The sequence below is a fragment of the Glandiceps talaboti genome, chromosome 14 (assembly GCF_964340395.1).
Source record: "Glandiceps talaboti chromosome 14, keGlaTala1.1, whole genome shotgun sequence".
Lineage (NCBI taxonomy): Eukaryota > Metazoa > Hemichordata > Enteropneusta > Spengelidae > Glandiceps > Glandiceps talaboti.
The window spans coordinates 2,711,563-2,724,238 of NC_135562.1; the positions used below are offsets into that span (position 1 = coordinate 2,711,563).

A 12,676-nucleotide genomic window follows, 5' to 3' on the forward strand; every position below is an offset into this window, starting at 1 on the left:
AGTTGTGTTGACTGTGAGGCAACTTGATTAAAATAACATGACAAAGGTGAACAGTTTAAAGTCAACCCTGAGGCAGGTTAACTAAGGTCAAGTGGATGACAGTAGTTTACAACATTATATTGATTATGTCAGGTAGTATTTAGTTTCCTAGATAAAGGTTCAATAGGACAGATTACAAGGTCACAGTTCAAGGTCAAAGTTCAGGCTTACTGCAAATGGAGGTTATGATTTTGGTAAGTGATTCACACGTTAACAAAATACAATGTGAACGAGAGCCAAAATCCAGTTTTTCATTTTTTCAACTAATTTCTCCTGTGTCAAAACTCACATTGAGTCTGACTATAGCAATGGTATAAAAATAAGCATACAATATTCTACGTGTACATTTTGTATGTATCTAAAGGGTGATCCCTTGTTTATTTGTTTCTTATCAGGAAACCCTTAAAAATAATGTGAGTCTATAGGTTGCGAAACAAATGGGAAAAAGAGACGTGTATGTTTGTAGCGATGAATCATTCTATTTAAAGTTATGATTAAAAATCTGGATGTTTCAATACTATGTCAATACTCTTAGTGACCTTCTGTGTTCAACTCCACTGTTCTTGTTTCACTGTAGAGGCTCTGTACATAATGATCTTTTCTCGTCTCATAGCTTCTAGCTTTTGAATCCATCGCTGTTCCTTTTCCTCAGGACTAGCAAATAACTACAAGCAAACAAACAACAAACAAACAAATTAGTATGGTTTACCACATTTCTCCGGTTATTTTCTTGTTGTTACTTCTATATCAACGCAATGGAAGCCATCGATGTTGAAATGAATTGTCTGACTCACCAGAAATCTGACTAACATTGCTAAATGTTATTGACTGACATGACACAAATTGATGTACAATTGTTATACTTGCTCAATTGATATGCCTAAATAAAAAGTATACTGAAAACCTAGATATTTTGCTACTACAAAATTTTGCAATTTTACAGTCTTCAGCTAGTTCTCAAAGACTAATATTCATTAATTACCAGACTGGCACATTGTGTTCATCTACAAGAAGGTATTTTTGAGGGCCCTGGGGAGATAAACTCCTTTTAGAGTTTACCAGGCTACCCTCGTTAAACAAGGTCAAGTAAAATTAAAATAAATTTTGGTCACTATTAATTTTTGCATTTTTTGTTTTCCAATGAAATAACTGAAAATAAGTCTTTAGCAAAATTGTTCACATTTACAGTATACTGCTACTATGTATATTGTAATAGTATCTAGTCATGTGGGGATTTCATCTATCATCTACTAGCATTTGCCATACAGATCATTTATTTAAACCCTAAATTTGATCACGATTTCCCACAGCAACATTTAACCCATCACATATTATAATGTCTATGTCCATCATGGAATCTATACCCTCCTGTCTACTCAGACATTCATAATGTTCATTAAATCCTGTTTACATTATGTAATCCATCTCAGAGTTGGTGTTAATCACATGGTGACATTACTGACGTCATCTCACAGTGGGGTAAATTACAACTACCACACACAAATTTGCACATCCTTTCTGTTCATGTAGCTTCAATAAAGTCAAAAAACTGCACAGGAACTGCTAGTTGTGATAGGACATGATACTCAAAAATGATCACATGTCTAGATACTAAGCGATGTACATGATTTGATGACATTCTGCTAAGATAATGGTACATTTAGCTTACACACAGAGACAATGCAAGTGAAAGTGGAATGTATATACAATGAAATTCAAATGACCAGTGTTAAAGACACAATTGTAATTTTCAAGATAAACTCAATTGATAACACCCCTGTATATAAACAATTACACTCTTTGGAAAGTTCAATTCAAACAATCAACACCAAGTGTGGTATCTGATAACAGGAGGTCGTAAAATAGATGTCTTGTGTTCAATCTCAGTCTAAGGTTCAATCCATTGTATTGCAAGATTGTGTATAAAATAGTGTATCTAATTATGTTAACTTCACTCAGTCTAGGTTTTGGCATCCTTGTTGTATTTTACGACCTCTTGTTATCAGATACCACACTTGGTGTTGATTATTTGAATTGGGCTTTCCAAAAATTGTAATTGTTTATACACAGGGGTCTCATCAATTGAGTTTATCTTGAAAATCACAGTTGTGTCTATTCCTTTCACGCTGGTCATTTAAATTTCATTTTAATATGCAAGGACAGAACACACACCCACACTGATTAATGAGGGGGGGGGAGAGAAAAGCATAATACAATACAACAGGCACATAGACAAAGAGCACAAAAAGGCACCAACTAACAGCTAACTAATTAGGCATGCAGCAAAAGAAACAGCGACCAAAGAGGGTGCCCTTGTGAGTCCATAATTAGTCATTTTGCCACACAAAGAGATATACATTGTACAAATGTATATAATGTTGGTAAGATTATTGTCAAACCACACAATGATATGAATAATTTTGTTGAGCCAAATGACTTTTTGCTTGAAGTCAATCACCTTCTACTGTCAAAAAAGATGTAATTACATATCTCATGCAATGCAATAATGTTTGTACATGGTTTTAATTTTACTTGTCAAACTGAGTTTCACCCTTCTTACATACAGACCTAGTTATTTTTTTACCAAAACCCAGTCGGCATCAGGTGTGTTGAACCCAGACTGCATTCGGTGTGTTTGAACCCCAACCGGCATCAGGTGTGTTTGAACCCAGACTGCATCCGGTGTGTTTGAACCCCAGTCGGCATCAGGTGTGTTTGAACCCCCAGCCGGCATCAGGTGGGTTTGAACCCCAGTCGGCATCAGGTGTGTTTGAACCCCCAGTCAGCATCAGGTGGGTTTGAACCCCCAGCCGGCATCAGGTGGGTTTGAACCCAGACTGCAGTGATAAGAGGTGTACTAGAACCCTTTGCATCATGAATACATTAATATTCACAAACAGAGTGCCAATAAAAATTTACTCATTTTATTACATTTTACAGGGGGTTGTCGGTTAGCTCATACGCCTCTTACCTCTGCAGTCTGGGTTCGAAAAAATTTAACCAGGTCTGTATGTAAGAAGGGTGAACAACAAATTTCCGAATTTATTTGGACGAATAAAGGTTATTATTATTACATGTACCTTGAATGAGAACAGGAGAGTTGATCTACAGTGTAGAAGAATCAGGAGCCTAAGGAGTGATTTGCATGATTGAACGATAGTACTTACACTGTGTGAGGCAAGAGGCCCTCTATCTTTGTAGACAATAGTACCTGGTTTGGCAACTTTAAAGGGTTCTACTGTAATGTTGTCAGGATTACCACCAAATATGGCAGCATCATGTGACTTATCAAGACCAGTCATACCACCAACATTCTGAAAACAGATAATAGAATTGTTAGTGGTATTAGATACGAACTGTAACATTTGCATTAGTGTGTGTGTACTCTTGAATTTACACTGCACTGTAACATTATTGCATACCTGTATGTGATTTGCATTGGTGTGTGTGCACGCGCGCGCGCGCGCACGTGTGTGTGTGTGTGTGTGTGTGTGTGTGTGTGTGTGTGTGTGTGTGTGTGTGTGTGTGTGTGTGTGTGTGTGTGTGTGTGTGTGTGTGTGTGTGTGTGTGCGCGTGCATGTTTTTGCTAAACATTTGACACTTTTATCTTGCAAAACGGCTTATAAGTCTCATGGTAATTCGTCTCTATAGAGTCACAGCAATAGAGCCAAACAATGTGGACTAAACATCTAACTTAATACTTGTACCTACCAGCTTGCTTTCTTTACCAGATTTAAATGTTGATGGTACAAAACCATCTTCCTCGATCTCTTCAAGTGTTTGTTGTCTTTGTAATGCCTCAGCTACACTTAATTTGTCTGTTAAGAGAGTACAGACACACTTTATTTTATTTCAAAGAAACATCACGACAGAAGCTATATACAATGTACTACTTTTACTCAAGTTGTATACACAGGTTTTACAGGTGGAGTCATGATGGGTGAATGGTTAGCATGACCAGCTTGGAATCTACAGGTTGCAGGTTTGAGCCCCGTCGCTGCCTGCTGTTTGTTTCTGAATGGCTAAAGTCCTAGGGCAAGATTTGAACCACAACTGTGCCTCAGTCAACCCAGCTGTATAATTGGGGACCTGGTAGGATAGAGGTTGCAATGTGAAGGCTTTAATCCTATGCACTTAAATGGCTGCAATGGATTGTATGCTCCCCGGGGAGTTGAGGAAGACTAAAGGGCTGTTGTGCCGTTCTGATCCGAGCCAGGGGTAATAATTGTAAAGCACTTTGAGCACGGACTGTGAAAGCGCTATATAAGAACCCAACATTATTATTATTATTATTATTTTTAGCAGTAGAACTAAAATCCTTATACAGGTATACATTTCAGTTGCAAAAGATTTAGTATGTCATTAGCATTTAGTTCCAAGATTACAATTTTAGCTGTAAATGATACATAAACTTTGAACAAATTAGTATTGTAGTTGTAAATGATATCCTTAAAAACTTTCCAAGATTAGAATTATAGTTGTAAATGATACATAAACATTGTAAGATTATAGTGAATTCTAAATGATTACTATTTGATTGTAAAAGATAGGGTATAAAACATTGCAATGATTGGATAAATCTGGAGAGAAATCAAGCAGCACATAACTAGGAAAGTACGTAGGAACTGTTGACAACAAATATCCATATATAGATGATGCCATCTTGAATTACAAATATGACAAATTATTATTTGTTATAATTCACTATCTTAACTGAGGCTTACCTTGTAATACTAGTATACCTTTCTGTCACAATTGAGGCTTACCTTGTGATAGACCTTTCTGTCTCAACTGAGGCTTACCTAGTAATATACCTTTCTGTCTCAACTGAGGTGTAATAGACCTTTCTGTCACAACTGAGGTGTAATATACCTTTCTGTCTATGAGGCTTGTAATAGACCTTTCTGTCACAACTGAGGCTTACCTTGTAATAGACCTTTCTGTCTTAATGCAGCATCTGCAGAAGCTAAATTATCAAGAAAAAAATGTATTACAGCATATATTACATATTGGACACACACTCCAACACACACCCACCCCCACCCCCACAGTTAAGCACTTTATGTATATTAAGGTCAACCAGACAAACTCTAGTCAATGCTTGAGTGCAGTACAAATATCTAGTCAGGGAAAACAGTGCTAGGAGTCAGTCTCACCCCCCCCCCCTCCCCACACACACACCCAATTTCTGCCTCCCCCACTTAGTCTTTCCATTAAGACTTACTAGTAAAAGCCATCCCTAAGTACTGTACTAGTCAGATAAAATATCCCCCCTCCACCATCAATCTTCAAGTGGTCAGTCTTTACAATTATGACAACATTCATTAGACAACATGGTGTATATCTTCAGTGTGTAGAGTATTCTACGACTGGCCAATCAAGAGAACAATGCTAAACTAGCCAAACTATAAGGCTGCTTTTCATTACTTTTTTTACTCAATGTAAACAGATGAACTGAAACTGTAGAAGCTATATTTATGTGTACTGTATTACTTTTTGCTAATAGACACTTGAATGTTGGATACACTTACCAGCAGCCTCTAATGCTTTCTGCATTTTTACTTTAGTTTTCTCAGCAGGGGTCTGTAAGTTTACAATGGCATTGTTTAATTTTGAACTAGAACAATCCAATCAAGTAAAATTAATGACGTGATTACACTGTACTATGGCTATCAGAAAAACAAAAGATTTCATACTTTGGCCACTAGGAGTGCTATTCAGAAGCAGAGTAGAGTCACTCACAACCCAAACTAACTAAATTATCTGTTTTTACATTTACTTTGACCCACCAGCTAGTGTAATCTTATAGTATGGTTCTCCCTTATCTGTAACTGACAAAAAAAGTCAACTGGACAAATATTCAAAGAAAGTCAACTGGAAAATATTCAAAGTGGTTGAGCAGTGAGCTTCACCAGTTCAAATGAGGTAACTATTACTAGGGGACTGGAGTGTAAGAGAGTAACAAGTAATAACATACTAGGAGACTGGACTGTCTGTTAGGTTAAAATGTAAATGCAAAGCAAGGACACTGAGGGCTGTGTGAGAGTCTAACCATGATATACCATGATTGTCATCGCACATGGATGAATAGTCAAACTCAATAAACAAGTCTCTGTCTACAATATTTGGTAACTGAATCAAATTCGAACAGACCAACCTCCTCAACAGATTTTAGTCATTTGAGTGTTAACTCTGTTTAGCGGAGACAAGACTAATCGTACAAATAAATGGACTGGTACATACCATATCTTCAAAGCCTGGCACATCAGCAAATGGATCTTTTTTCTCTTCTTTAAACAGATCTGCCTTTAGCAGTACTTTTGGTACACTAGGTGATCGACTGTAGGAACGGTCTCGACTTCTCCTTTTGTCACGACCAAACAGATCTTTAGATCTAGAGGTAATTGAAATGTATAAATGTCATGATCAATCATGCACAATATCTTATAATGTAAAACAAAGTTGACTAGTTGCTACAGAGTAAAATACATGTAGGTATACATGGAGAAAGTCAAATACAGCTAAAACAGGGAGTCTTCACCAGAAGACTGTACATACATGTAACATATACATTTACAGCTAAAACAGGAAGAGTTTGCCAGAAGACTGTACATAACATATACATTTACAGCTAAAACAGGAAGAGTTCACCAGAAGACTGTACATAACATATACAATTAATGATCAATGTTATTTTATACCATGTATAAGCCATAACTATGGAATATATGTATATACTCTGGTCATTCTACATCAAGACAATGTGCATCTCTGTAACAATAAAGTGTGTCTATTTTACTGGGTCTGCTGTGTTCGAAATATGAGTCAAAACGTTTAAAATTACCAATACTTTCCCTGATTTTTCTTTGATATTATTGGCGATGGTATAATTATGTTATTCTCCGATATTTTTCTTAATTCAACTGGAAAATACTCATGATCTAAGGGTGTTGTCACATCTTGTCTAGCAACTCGTAGCAATAAAGACCCCTTAAATCACTTTTCTTTTCCTTGGCTGAACAAAGGAAAATATTGGGGAATAACATCTACTTATTTGGCATGTTGAGATTTGTTGTTTTATTCACTAGACACAGTAGGATTGTATTTGAAGAGAGCATTTGCATTTGCTTTCTATCATTTCAGCTTTTTAGATTCTCTCAAAAACAAACATGCTGTGTTCAGTAGTAAAAGTGTTGCTATCTATGAAGTAAACCAATGACTTCAACTTGCAATATGATCAACTTAGAAATGTCTTCTAGCAAACTAACAAAACTGTTTCAGCTGTAAGTTGTGTAAGTCATACAATCTTCTGTGACAATTTTCATTGTGATTACTAGTACAGCCTGTACATGACACCCAATTTTTAGCTACGTAGGCATTGTACAAAACAAGACCTCCCATGTGTGGGGTCAGTGACCTCCCATGTGGGGTTAATGTTCATCAGCTAGCTAGGTGAGATGTGGACAGACTGACTTACATTGTAAATTGAACAATGAAATATAGCAATATTAGTCACATTTTTGTTGAACCAGATACCATTGTTTCAGGTTTACTGCTTTTGATATTTTCAATCAGGTACAGAATCATTAAAACTTACACTTTTGGTGACCTTGATCTTGACCTTCTACTGGATCTCTTTGACCTGTTAGTAGACCGACTCCTTGACCTACGACGTGTTCTTGACCTACTTCTTGATCTGCGACGTCCACGCGACCGACTTCTTGATCGCCGACTTCTTCTCTTTGATCTATAGTCTTCTACAGGAGACCGTGATCTTGACCTTCTACGGCTTTTTCTGTGTTTTGATTTATGGCTATCATAATCTCTTTCACGACTTCTACTTTTTGACCTTGATCGTCGGTCATGTTTCTTTTGTTTGTGACGTTTCCTGTCTTTGTCATGGTCACTATCATGTCTTGCCATGGTTAACAATTCGTCACCAATCAAACATCTGTATCAATTAATATTGCCTTCAAAAGAAAATAGAAAAATTGCAATAAATTATATGAAGATGAAAGTTATGAACCACAATGAAAATAAATATTGTTTTCTTGTGTTATCCTTTGAAATACTTTTAAAGGGCCATGTTTCAGTCCCTGGTCATCATATTAGTATTATATTATAAGGACTACATGGAATCACTTCTTTTGTTTTGGACCAAAGACCACAATTATCACTGACTGCTGGGCTGCATATTGAACACTGCTGTAAGAACACTTCACATTTATATAATAGGGAACTTGCAATCCAGACTGAGCATGCTCAAATGCAAAGGACCATGGGATTATCTGTGGTTATCGTAATACCTATCTGGAGCTTCCGATTAAAATAAACCTCCCACATTGCTCAGGGTGACTATGAATTGATTATTTGTGGTTACAATCAATGTATCAACATTGTTTACAATGCTATTTGATTAGTATTTATTATTACATTTCCCATGATGCAACATTCAACATGGTGGGTTTGCAAGTTCCCTATTGCATAGGTCCAGATCGAAACAGGTGCATGCAGGATTGTGATTGAGAATACCTGGTGCCAGGCTGGTGGCAAAGTAAATGTCAGCTTCCAAGTACACACACCCACAGTGAGTGTGGATTGCATTTGACAGAGTACCTTTGGAGAAAACACACGTCACGAGAAGGCAAGGATCTCTTCACTGCAATGCTGCCCGATATTCCTACTACAATGCGTACTTACCAGAATCTTAATTTGTGAGTAATACAGTGTATTTTCTTCTTTGGTGGTTTTGCCTATCATTTGTGAATTTGTGATATATTATACAAAACACAGTATATGATCTCCCCCCCCCCCCCCACTGATACATGATGCCCCCTTCCCTACCATTTTTGTAATTGATGGATTGCGGTACAACCATGTTTAATGAGGTATAAATAAGACCATCATTATTTTTGAGGGTCCTAAAAACAAAATTCAGGTGGTTACAAAAGAACTCTTTCCAGAAACCGCACGTGTTGGTTGATCGAACATGGGCATGTAACGTTAGAATAACATCGTGTGTGTGTCAAATCTGATCCTAATGCACAGGTGATAGAGGGACTGTGAATGATGTGGTGAAGAAGAACGAAGTGCCGCAGAATGGATAGTCTTGCTGCTAGACGTTCGGGCTTTTTTCCGATACAATAAGCGAACGAAGTTCGCAGTGAGGGCTTGTTCCATCCTCGATAGCGATGTTCGGTCATGTGTCGTAAATTGTATCCGAAGAACATCCGAGGTCTAGCAGATACATATGTAGACTACAGAATGGAAAGCCGTGGTATCTCGGCATCTCTGGACCTAATGAGTTAAGCCGAAAGCAAGCCATATACTTACATACAATATTGGTAAACGCAGCCTACGTCAATAACAGCTGAGTTAACTCCATGTACACACAAACAACTAGAGAGAAATCACATGTATTTATACAGCATATAAACAATGTTCAGTGACTGGAAGTCGCCATTTTTTGTTTCTCATTTTGACGTCTTGAGGGCGCTATACACAGGCGATAACTAACTGAATGTCGCCAACCACCCGGCGGCGGCGTAAACTACGTGGCTAGGTGGCCAAACAAAGTCTGCGACAAAACGAATCAGGAGAACTACTAGATCTCTTGCCACACAGAAATTTAGTGACACTGGAATTAACTATGCAAAGTTCTGGCTTGAAACCCGGGTGTATGTTTATGTATATTTTAAGAAGTTCGACAGCACGTAATTGAACAAGAGTACAAGAATGGCTTGAGTCTTTGACTAACTTGTTTAGTGGCTATCTGAAAATTTGCTTCACTTCATGTACTATCTAAATGTAAGACAGCGAACTAAAGTCACAGATCGTGAAGATACTACTAGTTTAACCTCAGAGGGCCTTTCCAAAAAGTTTTATTCGAATGTGATAATACTATTTATCATAATCTTGTGACTCGGGGGAAAAAATGTCAATCGTATTGGTCGGACATAACAAATCAATCGCATCTTTTGGTAACTGATAAAAGTCTTTCCAATAATTATATTAAATTATAGTTGATGACATTTCTGTGAGTCAGAACCACGTCTACAAAGCTTGTGGCTGTAAAAGTACGTGTTATGATCACAGGGGGCAAAGTAATGTAATATGATATAGGTCGTCATTACAATACGTTGAAGTGAAGCATCACAACAAGGCTAAACCGCGATCGTGGTCTGAAGGAACCGTCACAAAGGCAAATACCAGCTGCGTTTACGCCATTCAACTGTATGAACAATTTGGCAACAATTATCGTTTAATTGCAATTCTACATATAAGAAGGGTTGTCAATCAGACCACTCAACGTACATGTAACAGGAGTACACTTTGTTGCCAAAATAGTTCAATTAAGTCTAACTTTTCAAAGACAAATGAGCATAACAACGAAGAGAACGTCACCCTTGAGTTGTCATGAAAGATGTTCAAACAGGCCACCCGGAGAGGAGAAGTCCGACAACTGTGTCAATAAATTCATTTGTAGCGCTAGCTGTGATGTCATCGTATTTTTCTATTGATAACTGTTTTAATCGGTCGATATTGAATACGTTCAAAAGAACTGCGAACAAGTCTGTGTTGTGTTGTGTTGTGTTGTGTTGTGTTGTGTTGTGTTGTGTTGTGTTGTGTTGTGTTGCGTTATTTTGTTATGTTATGTTATGTTACGTTACGTTATATTATGTTATGTTATGTTATGTTGTGTGTTATTGTGCATTTTTAAATTTCTGTTAAATATTACAACAATTCTTCAATTTGGTTAGTGTTTAAATTAATAGAAGGAAACCCTGTACATTATACTTTGAAAAATGGTCATATATTATGTTTGATCTGACTATGCTTGCCTGTCGGATAGTTTGTTTGTTTGTTTGTTTGTTTGTTTGTTTGTTTGTTTATTTGTTTGTTTGCTCGCTTGCCTGCTTGTCGGTTTGCTTGTCTACTTGCAAGTATTCAAGTGGCAAGTGTGTTTTCACTGTAAATACGTATACGAGATGAATCTATCCACTCGGTCTCTCCGAATGCGTTATTTTGCATGACTGAGTAGTGTCTCTGTTCTCCCATTGTCGCAAATGAGAATTTACAACAATATGGTCTCGAACAGCAATCAAAACATAACACTTCATCGAATAATGAACTATTTATATATTCTTCCAGACAATTTTTATTGACTAGTGCATATCACATAAAGTACTATCATTTTTCAACATTTGCATGTCAAATTATCCACAACAAGCACAACACAAAGTAATATGAAACATATAACTGAGTTGTCCCCTCAACAGTAAACCGTTCATGCTTCAATGAAAAAAACGGCCAAAATATTTGTCAACCGGAAGGCACAGTAGCCAAGAAATTGACATGTATTTGTCTGTGTAGATTGCGTGCTACTTACAAGATTTGTAAACTCAGTGGAGCAAACAGTAAATATTTAACTAAACCACTCGACATACCTTGACACAAAGAGCTAATGTATTGAAGTAAATGTAAGGAGAAACCAACACATAGAATAACATTTGTTACCAAAGGAACTTGACGAATGGTGACATCGTACCCGATACTTACAATGACATCTACCCAGGCATTCACTTATACAGATTTATTCTAAATCCTATACTTATTAGATCTATCCTCCAGACCACAGACAAGTAAGACATTCCTTACTTGTCTGTGTCCAAACATAGCAGTTTCCTGTTAAAGACCTGTGATTCAGTCCAAGGTTCTCAGACTAATACTATCTTTTCAGTTATAAGACTTAGTGAAGTTGTAAGGATCATGATTATCTTTCTGGTTTTTTTAACCAACTTTGAAGTTTTTCCAGACGTCCGTTTTTCTTACCCCACAATTATAATTCTCATCTTGAATGAGTCCACCGAATGTTTACTTCTGTAAGACCTGTTACTTAAATCGACATTTCAATTTTAAAAGCACAATATATATGAAAAGGTTTACTATACTGTTTATGTAAATAGAGGCGTCTATTCTATAATGTAATTAAGTGTACATACGTTCGCAGTAACACCATTCCTTTTCAGTTAATCACAGCCGGATTTTAAGTTATTTTGGAACTTTAAGTTATACCATCTTTACTTTTCTGAGAAATCTACGAAGCAGTTTGATATGTAAGGAAAGGCACTTTGAATTATGAGAACCCACATCCTTGTTAGAAATACAAACGCATAGTATATACAAGAGGATGTTCTATTTAGTTAGTCTGGATAACGCAGCGTGCAAGCGCACTTGATTTGATTTTGAATTACACGTACTTATACTCGAGATAAACCGATACTTAAATTACAAGTACTTGCGACAACGTTTTTGTTAAATAATAGACCCTCTCCCTCTCCAACGTCTATAAGGTTAAATACAAAACTTATATTCAAGTGCGATATCAAGATACCCCCCTCCCCCCCTCTCTCTCTGTCTCTCTCTCTCTGTCTGTCTGTCTCTCTCTCTCTCTCTCTCTCTCTCTCTCTCTCTCTCTCTCTCTCTCTCTCTCTCTCTCTCTCTCTCTCTCTCTCTCTCTCTCTCTCTCTCTCTCTCTCTCTCTCTCCTGTGTGTGTGCTACGAATAAACTAAACCAATCATCCACAACTGTATGTTTCAACATTGTATGAATATACGCTTACATATACTAAGTTAC

At 37.0% G+C, this 12,676-nt stretch overlaps 1 protein-coding gene across 1 annotated transcript; it reads right to left on the minus strand.

Moving 5' to 3' along the window:
* Positions 1–268: 268 nt before the first annotated feature.
* Positions 269–9,501, minus strand: LOC144445967 (uncharacterized). Its single transcript, XM_078135620.1, has 8 exons — positions 9,373–9,501; positions 7,637–8,009; positions 6,283–6,433; positions 5,571–5,622; positions 4,964–5,005; positions 3,751–3,857; positions 3,207–3,353; positions 269–704 (listed from the first exon to the last, which is right to left on the minus strand). Exons 2-8 carry the CDS (start codon positions 7,960–7,962, stop codon positions 588–590), a joined length of 942 nt encoding a protein of 313 aa, XP_077991746.1. The 5' UTR covers positions 7,963–8,009; positions 9,373–9,501; the 3' UTR covers positions 269–587.
* Positions 9,502–12,676: the final 3,175 nt, after the last annotated feature.

Bases quoted from the DNA above. Each gene is read 5' to 3' on its own strand.
- LOC144445967 (XM_078135620.1), bottom strand. From the start codon at position 7,962: ATGGCAAGACATGATAGTGACCATGACAAAGACAGGAAACGTCACAAA. The intron at 6,434-7,636 runs GTAAGTTTTAAT...AATTACCTCTAG, and splicing joins AGATCAAGGTCACCAAAAGT to ATCTAAAGATCTGTTTGGTC. The intron at 3,354-3,750 runs GTAGGTACAAGT...ATCTGTTTTCAG, and splicing joins CTGGTAAAGAAAGCAAGCTG to AATGTTGGTGGTATGACTGG.